The sequence below is a fragment of the Lithobates pipiens genome, unplaced genomic scaffold (genome assembly GCF_037356315.1).
Source record: "Lithobates pipiens isolate NorthernLeopardFrog02 unplaced genomic scaffold, aLitPip1_a1.2 Scaffold_16, whole genome shotgun sequence".
Taxonomy (NCBI): domain Eukaryota; kingdom Metazoa; phylum Chordata; class Amphibia; order Anura; family Ranidae; genus Lithobates; species Lithobates pipiens.
Window position 1 is genome coordinate 533557524 of NW_027507748.1, and position 12237 is coordinate 533569760.

Sequence of the window (12237 nt, forward strand, 5' to 3'; positions counted from 1 at the left end):
ACATTTAATGATGTTAACTAGATGTTCTTATTGATCAGTAAGTTGTGATTTAACAAAGTGGTTTACATATCAATAGACAGTAGTGACCAAAAATGATTGGGACGAGAATGAAAAATGCTGGGCTCAGAATGATAGTCTGTTCTATTTGGTAACATTCAATTTGCAACAGTCATGAGCTAAAAATGGTGTGATTGATGAGCAAAAAACTAAAACTGTGTCCCATTTTCATACACAGGAAGACCTCAGCCGGGGGGGAGGCTGTGGCCAGTGGCAGCCAGGAGGTCGATCAACGCCCTCCTTCTCCTCCTCCTGCCACAACTACAGGAGCCCAGCCACAGCCTGGAAGGACGCCTGGTGGGAAGTGCCTAAGGAAGACCAGAGAGTGATGGCCTGGGTTCAGTCTGGTCTGACAGAAGATGCAGCCTCTTGAAGAACCACATCCTGGGGACATAGATGGCATCTGCTTTTCCTGATCTCTAGGACTTCTGGACCAGACTTCTCTCCCTGAGATATGTGCTCCTCAGGCCACCAATTTTTCTTTTTATAATTAGTTCATGTCTGCCCTGGGGGCCAAAGGCTTTGCCAAATTGACAAGTTTATCCAGCGCTGCCTTCCCCTTTTTTAGTTGTTTGAGACCTAAATAAAGGTTTTTTTTGTTTGAAGAAATACTTGCGTTTTACTTCAAAAAGGACAGTTTATTTGTGGGCAGGCAGGTACATTTCAAAAATACTAAGTGAAATGAATAACAAGGGGCACCAACACTAAACAACCTCCTGTAGAATAAAAAAGAAAAAGAAAATATAAAAAAGATAATAATGTTTTTGTGGTAAGTTTACACACAAAACAAACCCCAAAAAATGGAAAGATGAGCAAACTGTAAAATAAGGAGATGTTTATGAAAAAAAAACAAACATAAAATTCACCCAAAAAACAATAAACAAAAAATAAAATTGCGTAGATGTGACGATTTCTAAAATTGTATTGCTGAAATGAGTAAAAAAGAGTCCGGAAATACGTTCGGGAGAAGTGTGTGTGACTATGAGCATCAAAAGAAGTTCCTTCTTGCAGCATTGTAAAGAACAATAGAATGCGCTTCATGAAAGAATTTTTAACATTGCAACGTGACGAATGTGCTATATCGATTACAAGCAGTAGTTTTACCTGAGCGAGCGCCTCCGTGTCCGAATTTGATTGTGAGCATGTGTGGCACCTTGTCCGTCGGAGTAGGCTACACATGATCAGAGTATGTCCGATCGGAGCATTTTGTCGGAAAATTTTACCGTCAAGTTGGAAAAGTTGGTCCGTCGGATATTCCAACGGAAACAGTCCGATGCAGGCCACACACAGTCGGAATATCCGACAAAATGCTCCGATCGGAAACATTCCGTCTGAATCTCCGACTGTGTGTACAAGGGCTTATAATGGTGGTCAGTAGGAGGATCAATGTATAAATGTTCTCCTTCATTTGTAATCAGAGGGAGGAAGAAATTTTGCCCCCTTATATTGGTGGTCAGTATGAAGAATGTTTCTTCTATGGTCAGGCAGAGGAAGAATACCTTTTGCCTTGCCTTGAAAAAGTATTCATACCCCAATAAATTTTCCACATTTTGTCATGTTACAACCAAAAACATAAATGTATTTTATTGGGATTTCATGTACTAGACCAACACAAAGTGGCACATAATTGTGAAGTGGAAGGAAAATTATAAATGGTTTTCAACATTTCTTACAAATAAATAAGTGAAAAGTGTGGCATGCATTTATGTTCAGCCCCTCCTGAATCAATACTTTGTAGAGCCCCCTTTCACTGCAATTACAGCGCAAGTCTTTTTGGGGATGTCTCTACCAGCTTTGCACATGAGAGTGACATTTTTGCCCATTCTTCTTTGCAAAATAGCTCAAGCTCTACTCTAACAACTCTTTCTTCTAAGATCGCCCTGTATTTGGCTCTATCCATCTTCACATCAACTCTAACCAGCTTCCCTGTCTTTGCTGAAGAAAAGAATCCCCACAACATGATGCTGCCGCCACCATGTTTCACAGTGGGTATGACGTGTTCGGGGTGATGCGCAGTGTTAGTTTTCCACCACATATTGCGTTTTTCTTTAAGGCCCAAAAGTTCAGCACCTTCTTCCACATGTTTGCTGTGTCCAACACATGGCTTCTCACAAACTGCAAACAGGACTTCTTATGGCTTTCTTCTTGCCACTCTTGCATAAAGGTGAGATTTGTGGAGTGCACGACTAATAGTTGTCTTGTAGACAGATTCTCCCACCTGAGCTGTGGATCTCTGCAGCTCCTCCAGAGTTACCATGGGCCTCTTGGCTGCTTCTCTGATTAATGTTCTCCTTGCCCGCGCCTGTCAGTTTAGGTGGACGGCCATTTCTTGGTAGGTTTGCAGTTGTGCCATACTCTTTCCATTTTCGGATGATGGATTGAACAGTGCTATGTGAGATGTTCAAAGCTTGGGATATTTTTTTTTATAACCTAACCCTGCTTTAAACCTATACACAACTTTATCCCTGACCTGTCTGGTGTGTTCCTTGGCATTCATGGTGCTGTTTGTTCACTACGGTTCTCTGACAAACCTCTGAGGACTTCACAGAACAGCTGTATTTATACTGAGATTTAATTACACACAGGTGGACTCTATTTACTAATTAGGCAACTTCTGAAGGCAATTGGTTCCTCTAGATTTAAGTTAGGGGTATCAGAGTAATGGGGGCTGAATATAAATGCACACCACACTTTTCAGACATTTGTTTGTAAAAAATGTGAAAAACATTTTCCTTCTACTTCAAAATTATGTGCCACTTTATGTTGGTCTAGCACATGAAATCCCAGTAAAATACATTTACATTTTTGGTTGTAACATGACAAAATATGGAAAATGTCAAGGGGTTTGAATACTTTTTCAAGGCAATGTATGCCCATCAGAGAATTATGGGTCTCAAACTGGTGGCCCTCCAGCTGTTGCGAAACTACAAGTCCCATGAGGCATTGCTAGGCTTACATTTACAAGCATGACTCCCACAGGCAGAGGCATGATGGGACTTGTAGTTTTGCAACAGCTGGAGGGCCGCTGTTTCGTCACACATGGCAACCCATCTCAGCTGGCTACCTGTTGGACTGCGCATGCACGACACCGCCGTATGCGTTCCACCCCCGAGTCCAAATTCAAGCCCCACCATCCAAGTGGACATAGAGTTTGATTATATTTATGCGGAGCGAAGCGAGGCCGTGCCCGAATCGCGGTGAGTGGCCCTCTGTTGAAACACATATGGTGGCGTCGCGCCACTCCAGCGGGTAGCAAAATGTGATGGGTAGCCAATTGCGACGTGACACCACCAGACCCCTGAATGAAGGGAGGGAGAAAGAATGATTTTCAACCAACCTCTGTATATCTTCTGTTTATATCTATTAACAGCTTTCTTAAAATGCCTTTTTAATATAATAATACGTTCCCAGCAGTCCTAAATCTTCTAATCCTATCAGTCAGTAATACAGTATACTGATGACTACGACAGAGCATCCCATCTCTCGCTGTAGTTATCCTCATAGGAGAACTGACAGCAGTACCGCTGGTATCCGGCAGGAGCTGCGTGAGCGATGCCGGAAGTGTGTCCCACGCTGCGCTCCGTACTGTAGTGTGCACCGGCTTTTGGTCTTCCCCAGTGTGTGTGAGATCCGTGTTGTGGTATCGTTGTACAGCTGTGAGGAGACCGAGTACCGACATGTCTGCCGATAAGGGGGAGCTGGATCTGAACGGAGCTAAGCAGAACACAGGCGTGTGGTTGGTGAAGGTGAGGAAGGCCGAATACATTGCTGTGACGAGCAATGAAGTCTTTTTTCCTGACTGCAAAGTTCCTGGCTATCCATTATTAGAGGGGCAGCTCTCCATTAGGGGACTCTTCCTTTATAGCTACCGCATTTCTTTCATTAGAGGGGCAGCTCCTCATTAGGGGGCTTCCACCCCCTTCTTCCTCTACAGCTCCCCTATTTGTGTATATAGATTTGTATGGAATTAATGTTCATCAAAAGCATGACTGTGATCTCCTCTTCCTAATACTTGTTCATATAGTGTCACCACGTGCTGTAGTGATGTACAAGGTATCAGATACAACAAAGGATGGTGGTATGGATATATAACAGGTGCCTATGCTTGTTCAGCAAAGCGTTAGACATTAATGTCGGCATTAGGGAACTAGGGATGTCTGAGGATGTGCTTAAAGCGATATTAAAGTCCTTTTTTAAAATCCCAAGTAAGGATGAGCTCCGGCGTGTTCGCACATGCCACGTGCAGAGCCTGCCAGGAATTCGGCGCAGCGCTGCGCTAATCACAGGCAGTGAGACATTGCCCCAATGTGCGGCTGCAGAGATCGGGGGATGTCTCGCTGCCTGTGATTAGCGCAACGCTGCGCCGACTTCCTGGCAGGCTCTGCACGCGGAGTGTGCGAACACGCCGGAGCTCATCCCTAATCCCAAACATTTTATACTTGCCTGCTCTGTGTAGTGGTTTTGCACAGAACAACCACAATCCTGCTCTTTTAGGGTCCTGCACTGGCGCTCCTGTCCCGTTCTTCCTGCCAGGTGCACCCACAGCAAGCAGCTTGCTGTGGAGGCACTGAAGTAGGCACGCTCCCGAACCCGTTTCTGTGTGTTCATTCAGACATGGAACCGCGGCTGGGCCCTGCCCCTTCTTTCTCCTAATTGGCTTACTGGATGTGGTTGACAGCAGTGGGAGCCAATGGCTCCCACTGTTGCCAAATGCCAATTTGGAGTGCAATTCCCCAGAGAGCCAGGGCTCATGTGGACATCGCTGGATCAAGAGGGGGCTCAGGTAAGTATTAGGGTTGCTACTGCACACAGAAGGTATTTTACCTTCATGTGTAGAATGCCTGAAGGTAAAAAAAAAAATAAACTTCCGTCTGTACAGTTACTTTAAAGTGTTAATAAAACCCACAACAGTAAAATCAGTCTGTACATGCATTAAAGTATGCTTGTTATACTCACTGTGGAACCAAAGGGGCTAATCCTCTACATTATTTAACCACGTCAATACCAGGCACTTCCTGCCCAAGCCAATTTTCAGCTTTCAGCGCTCTCACAATTTGACAATTGTGCGTTCATGTGAAATTGCACCCAAACAGATTTTTTTTTATCATATTGTTCCCACAAATAGAGCTTTCTTTTGGTGTTTTTTGCGCAAAAAAAAAAAAAAAAAGACCGAAAATTAAAATAAAACAATTATTTTTCTTTGTTTCTGTTTACATTTTTATTGTAAATAAGTATGTTTTCTCCTTCAATGATGGGCACTGATATGGCCGCATTGATAGGTGGCACTCATATCCAGCACTGATGGGCACTTATGGGTGGCACAGATACTGGCACTGTACTCTTTTAGCACATACTGGTGCCAATCAGTGCCCATTTGTGGGCACTGATTGGCACAGATTGGGCATTCATTTGAACATGTTGATGGCCATGGGGTACATACCTGGCCATCCACATGTTGCCCCCTTCCCTGGTGGTCCTAGTGGCATCCCTGGGGGTCAGTGTAGTCATCTGAGGGGTGACCCCACCCTGTGAGGAGAGCTGCAGATCGGCTCTTCTCTACTTGGGTCTATCAGACGCGAGTGAGGAAAAGCCGATCACCTGCTCTTCCTATTTACAATGTGATCAGCCTCGATAGGACATGGCCGATCACATGGTAAAGAGCCCTACGTCGGAGGCTCTTTACCAACATCAGTGTAGCGGTGTGTCAGACTGACACACCACATTACCGATCCCCACGCTGTGGCTGTTATCCTGAAGGACGTCATATGATGCCCAGTCAGGATAACTCAACCACCGCCCGGCCGTCATTTTGCTATAGGCCGGGCAGGAAGTGGTTAAAAAAGGCTGTTTGATCCTAACTACTTCTAACCTCCTCTTTTTCCACTGTCCCCAATCTATCTCTTAATAGAATAGCAGCTGGGGCTCAAGCTGCACATGTTCAGTTTGGTGTGTATTGCTAGAGAGTTCTTCACTTTTTTTTTTTTTTTTTGGGAGAATGCATGTGATCAGCACAGAGCCAATCTGCATTGTCCAGCCAGAGGATCAGGGGTCCTGCACTCTTATAGGACAGTCAGAGCAGAATGAAAACTCCTCCTACATGCTTTAATCAGACACTGTTAGAAGTCACAAGACCGCTTTAACTGCTGATGAAAAAAGCAGTTTATATTTACTAAAACTATTGCATGTTCTGTGTACTGTGGGAGACCCGATATAGTGAATGCAGGGTACTGGGTTTAGTAACACATTAACCAGTATGGCTCTAGAGCAATTTTTTTTTCCGCATAAGTTTTCTGAAAGCAGAGGCCCTGTAGAATAAATAGCTGATAATTGAAATTTTTTTTTCTTATGGTATTTGCACAACTGTTTATTAAATGTGAAATTGTTAGGAAAAAATAAAATAAAATGAATTTTAGTGCAAAACCACACCATATAATATCCTTGTTTTGTTAAAATATAAAAGATGAGGTTGCATCAAGTAAATAGACACCAAACATTCCATATCTTAAAGTTGCGTGCGCCCGCAATATCAAAAACGATTGTGCCCAAAATTCTCCATAAGTGACACTTTTAAAGCCTTTACAGCGTATCAGTTTAGAGTTTTCTAGTAGTTCTTTTGCTAGAATTATTGTTCTCTGGCGATCACAGCGATTTGTAAAGTGTAGTGCGACCACGGTTTACATGTGCATGCACACCCGGGGCTCGCGTTTGCACTTGCACAGATGTGCAGGGCTAAGGGGGTTTTCAACAATTTTTTATTTTAATATATTTAATTATAATTTTATTTTTTGCTTTTAATTTTATTTTTATATTTTTTTACTTGATTGCTATCACAAGGGGTGAATAAACAGGCAGGTGACAGGTACTCTTTATGGAGACGCTTGACACCTTCTAACCAAGCACAGATCATCTTGGTTAGAAGTGTCCCCTGACTGTGCTGTCCAGGAAATAGTGCATCTGAAACCAGAAGTGGCATCACTTCTGGTTTCACTGTTTGCAAGTGAGATTGAGGCATTGATTTGCCTTGGTCTCACTGCAATCTCTCTCCACCCAGCCGGCGGATGTGTTCCCGGGTTCCGGTGAGTGCAGGACAGCACGGGAGGAGGGCGGAGGCACCGCACAGCCGGCTGAACAAAACCCACACAGGCTGATGGCTGCTACTGCAGCCATCAGCTTGTGATTAAGGGGTCACTCTTTGGACGTAATAGTACGTCCAAAAAGCTCAATTGTTTAACCACTTCCCGCCTGCCCTATAGCAGAATGAGGACCGGGAAAGGGTTCAGTTATCCTGACTCAATGCCATTGATGTCCAGCAGGATAGGATGCGATCAGCTGTGTCCAATCACAGCTCATAATAGTGTAAACAGGAAAAGCTGTGCGTCGGCTTTTCCTCTACTCGTGCTGACAGACGCGAGTAGAGGAGAGCCGATCGGCTGCTCCTCTGATGGGGGGGGGCTGCACTGATTGATTATCAGTGCAGCCCCCCCACCCCCGAGGATGCCCACCAATGACCAGGTAAGCCCACTAGAGCCCATTAGGGATGGAACTCTGTGCCCATCAGTGATGCCTGCCAGCGCTGTATATCAATGCCACTTCATCAGTGCCTATCAATACTGCCTCATCAGTGCCCGTCAGTGCAGCCTCATCAGCGCCCATCAGTAAAGGAGAAAACTTACTTATTTACAAAGTTTTGTAACAGAAACTAAGAAAAACTTGATTTTTTTTTTTTCAAAATTTGAATTTTTTTTATTTGTTGCGCAAAAAAAAACAATCCCAGAGGTGATCAAATTCCTCCAAAAGAAAGCTCTATTTTTGGGGGAAAAAAATTAAAAAATTTTGTTTAACCGGTTCCCGACCAGCGCACGCTGTTGTACGTCGGCAGAATGGCACGGGCAGGCAAATGGGCGTACCTGTACGTCCCTTTAAATTTGCCGCCCTGCCATCGCCATCGCGAGCGCGCCGCCGGCGGTGACCCCCGTGAGTCCGGTTGCGGGTCCCTCAGACTCGATCACCGCAGGCATACCCGCGATCGTCTCACGGGGCGGCTGAATGAGGAAATGCCATTGTAAACAGCATTTCCCCGTTCTGCCTAGCAAGTAGTGACGCTGATCTCTGCTCCATGTGATTGGAGCAGAGATCAGTGTTCACTAAATTAAAGCCCAGCCCCCAACAGTTAGTAACACACCTCTAGGAACACTTAACCCCTACACTGCCACCCACTGGTTAACTCCTTCACTGCCAGTGTCATTTACACAGGAATCGCTGCATTTATATAGCAGTGATTGCTGTATGAATGACAATGGTCCTAAAAATGTGTCAAAAATGTCCGGTGTGTCCGGCATAATGTCGCAGTCGCAATAAAAATCGCTGATGGCCGCCATTACTAGTAAAAAAAAATTAAAAATGCCATAAAACTATCCCCTATTTTGTAAACGCTCTAACTTTTGCGCAACCAATCAATAATCACTTATTGCGATTTTTGTTTTTTACCTAAAATATGTAGAATACGTATCGGCCTAAACTGAGCGAAATTTTTATTTTTTTTTAATATATTTTGGGGGGATATTTATTATAACAAAGTAAAAAAAAATAATAATTATTAATAATAATTTTTTTCAAAATTGTCGCTCTATTTTTATTTATAGCGCAAAAAATTAAAACCGCAGGGGTGATCAAATACCACCAAAGGAAAGCTCTATTTGTGGGGAAAAAAAAGGACGTCAATTTTGTTTGGGAGCCACGTTGCATGACCGCGCAATTGTCAGTTAAAGCGACGCAGTGCCGAATCGCAAAAAGTGGTCTGGTCTTTGACCAGCAAAATGGTCTGGGGCTGAAGTGGTTAAGTACAGTGTCGCATAACCATGCAATTGTCTTTCAAAATGCGAAAGCTGAAAATTGGTCTGGGCAGAAAGGTGTATAAGTGCCCTGTATTGAAGTGGTTAAAGTGGTAATAAAACCAAAAATATAATATATTGCAGCTTTACCAATCATTAGATGCGGTGATTGTATTAAGGTGTTGTTTTTTTTTTGTTTGTTTTTTTAGGCGTTTCCCCCCTCTGTTTTCACCTGATGATCTGGCCAGTAACACACCTTTTGTATTAAACAGAGGGGGGCAACATTGTGAATCTAGGAGGAGGGGAGTGCCAGCTGTACTAGCAGATTTAAATACCCTAAACAAATCTAAAATGTTATGAACAGTTACAATAAGTCTTCTTCCTTGTGGGATAAAGGTTTTACATAAAAGCTGATCGTTGTAAGCACACGTGGTCAATAGTTTGTCTCAACATTCTAGCTGCTACATTTGCAGGTTGTTTTGCTGAAAAACTGTTGGGTTTGACTGGTGAAAATAAGGGAAAGAAAAAAAATGCAGCCACCACATCTAGGAATTGGTAAATGCAATATACTAAAGGTTTTCTTTTGGGTTTAATACTGCTTTAAAGTAGAGCTCTCTAACTTGTTTTCTTTTTTTCATTTTGGGTAGGGAGGGTTATAACCCCTGTCTGTTCCATTGGGGAGATTGCTTTTCTCTCTGTCCCATAGCCAAAACAGGAAGCATGAGGCAATCCCTGCAAATTAAGGGTACCCATTTTGACCCCCCCCCCCAAGTCACTAGAACGCCATTGAAAGATTTCCCCTCTATTATTGCTCTGGGGACAACCCACATTTTGGAATTTTTCTTTTACTTTTGATGATGATGAAAAGAGAGGGTGAATCTCCCTAACAGGGGCAAAAGTAGCAATAAAATCTGGCAGATGTTGCAATCCCTCTCCACTCTATCTGAAATAAAAAAAAAAGTTTTGCATTTAGTTATACTTTAAGCCACAGTCACATGCTCCTCCAGTGCCAGGTCCTTTTCCTCTTTGTTTACTTCCTGCTGGGGTCTTTCATTCAGGCGTCCACGCTATGGGTGCACTGAATGGAAATTTTGGTGCCGAAAACTGATACTAAAAATGACTTTTTTTTTTTTTTAAATAATAAAATGTATTTGATATATAAAATTCTAAATTGTGTTTATATTTGTTATTATTCATTTTCGACTTTTAATCGTCATGAATTTTATGAATAAAACAGTTCAATCCAGTAATGTAAAATAAGTACTTTAATAAAAGTAACCCACGTAAATTGGACACAGAAAATTAAATACAAAAATAAAGTAACTTAACTTACAGTAACAGTACATATGCTGCTACTTAATAATAATAAAAAAATAAAATATTATAAAAATAAAAAACAGGCATAAAATGCCAAAGACTAAGCCTCTATGTTTGAGCAGACATACGGTATTTGCACTGTTTACTTTATTGTTCAAAAACAGAAGAACCATAAAAAAAGACAGAGGGCACACAGACTATTATACACATCATACTACTAAGCCGTCAGTTCTGTATCAAAGCTTGTTGCTAAAGTAAAACATCAGCTTCCAGTCCACGATACATCATCATTCACATGACATAATGGGAGTGGGACAACTGGAAACCCCAACAACAGGTGTTTCAAGGCCTCTTCCTTACAGCTAGAGCTCCGAGGATACAAGGCAAGTCCTCAAAACACGTTAGCCTGTTGGGTTTTCCAGTTGTCCTAGGCCAGTGATGGCGAACCTATGGCACGCGTGCCACAGCTGGCACCCAGAGCCATCTCTGTGGGCACGCGAGAGGGTCCTGGTTCACGGTGGGGAGTACATGGCAGCAAACAGCGGCGAGGTACAGGAAATTAACTGCACGAGTGAGTGGGTGGCTCTGCAGCCTCCGTGCGGAAGGCTACAGACCTGAGAGCACGTGAGGGAGAGAAGCAGGCAGCGGCGAGGTGTGGGAAACTGTCTGCACGAGTGAGTGGGCGGCCCCACATTCTCCGCGTGGTAGGCTACAGGCCTGACAGCACGCACGGGAGGGAGAGAAGAGCTTCACTGCTTCATTTTATGGCTGAAGAGGGGCGCAGCATCCCTGGTGCCTTCCAGAGCTTGAACTCCTCAAACCTCCTTCAACAGTGAGGCCCGGAGAACAGACTGACTGTGGGCCCAGTAGACAAGGACAGGCGAGAGGCACAGGCTGTGAGGGAGCCGCTGGATGGAACAGGGATGGAGACAGGTACCGGGCACAATTATACACTGAATACCTGCAGACAAAGACTGGGGCAGGGAGGCAGAGCAGGGATTGCAGATAAGGACATAGCTAGAGGTCTCCCTTTCTCTCAGCTCTCCACTTTTTCAGCCCCCGTGTCCCCCCCCTCTCTCTCTCTGTGTCCTCTCTGTCCCCCCTCTCTCTCTGTGTCCTCTCTGTCCCCTCTCTCTCTCTGTGTCCTCTCTGTCCCCCCCCCCCTCTCTCTGTGTTTCCCCCCTCTCTCTGTGTGTCCCCCCTCTCTCTGTGTGTCCCCCCTCTCTCTGTGTGTCCCCCCTCTCTCTGTGTGTCCCCCCTCTCTCTGTGTGTCCCCCCTCTCTCTGTGTGTCCCCCCTCTCTCTGTGTGTCCCCCCTCTCTCTGTGTGTCCCCCCTCTCTGTGTGTCCCCCTCTCTCTGTGTGTCCCCCCTCTGTGTGTCCCCCCTCTCTCTGTCCCCTCTTTCTCTGTGCCCTCCCCTTTATCTCTGTCCCATATCTCTCTCTCTGCCCCCCCCCTCTCTCTCAGCATCTCTCACACTCCTCCCCCTCTGTGTGCCCCCATCTTTCTGCCCCCCTCTCTCTCTGCCCCCCTGTGTGTCGCCTATCTCTATCTATCTGTCCCCCCTCACTCTGTCACCTTTCTCTCTCTATGTGTCCTCTCTCTCTCTCTGCCCCCTCTCTCTCTCAGCATCTCTCACACCCCCTCCCCCTGTCTCCCCTCTCCGTCCCCCCTCTCTCTGCCCCCCATGTGTCCCCCCCTCTCTGTGTGTGCCCCCTATCTCTATCTATCTGTCCCCCCCTCACTCTCTGTCACCTTTCTCTCTCTATGTGTGCTCTCTCTCTCTGTCCCCTCTCTCTCTTTCACTGTGCCCTCCCCTTTATCTCTGTCCCATCTCTCTCTGCCCCCTCTCTCTCTCTCAGCATCTCTCACACCCCTCCCCCTCGCCCTCTCTGACCCCCCTCTCTCTCTGCCCCCCGTGTGTCCCCCCTCTCTGTGTGTGCCCCCATCTCTATCTATCTGTCCCCCCTCACTCTGTCACCTTTCTCTCACAGCCCCCTTTCTCGCTCTCTCACAAACCCCTATCTCACAAC

At 45.0% G+C, this 12237-nt stretch overlaps 1 protein-coding gene across 1 annotated transcript in view; it reads left to right on the forward strand.

The window, feature by feature from the left end:
* The first annotated feature begins 3609 nt into the window (after positions 1 to 3609).
* Positions 3610 to 12237, forward strand: part of GTF2F2 (general transcription factor IIF subunit 2) — a 386137-nt gene continuing 377509 nt past the window's right edge. The window contains exon 1 of the mRNA XM_077483218.1: positions 3610 to 3803. Within this exon, the coding sequence (XP_077339344.1) occupies positions 3735 to 3803 (69 nt within the window). The 5' untranslated portion in view covers positions 3610 to 3734. The remainder of the gene's footprint in view (positions 3804 to 12237) is intronic.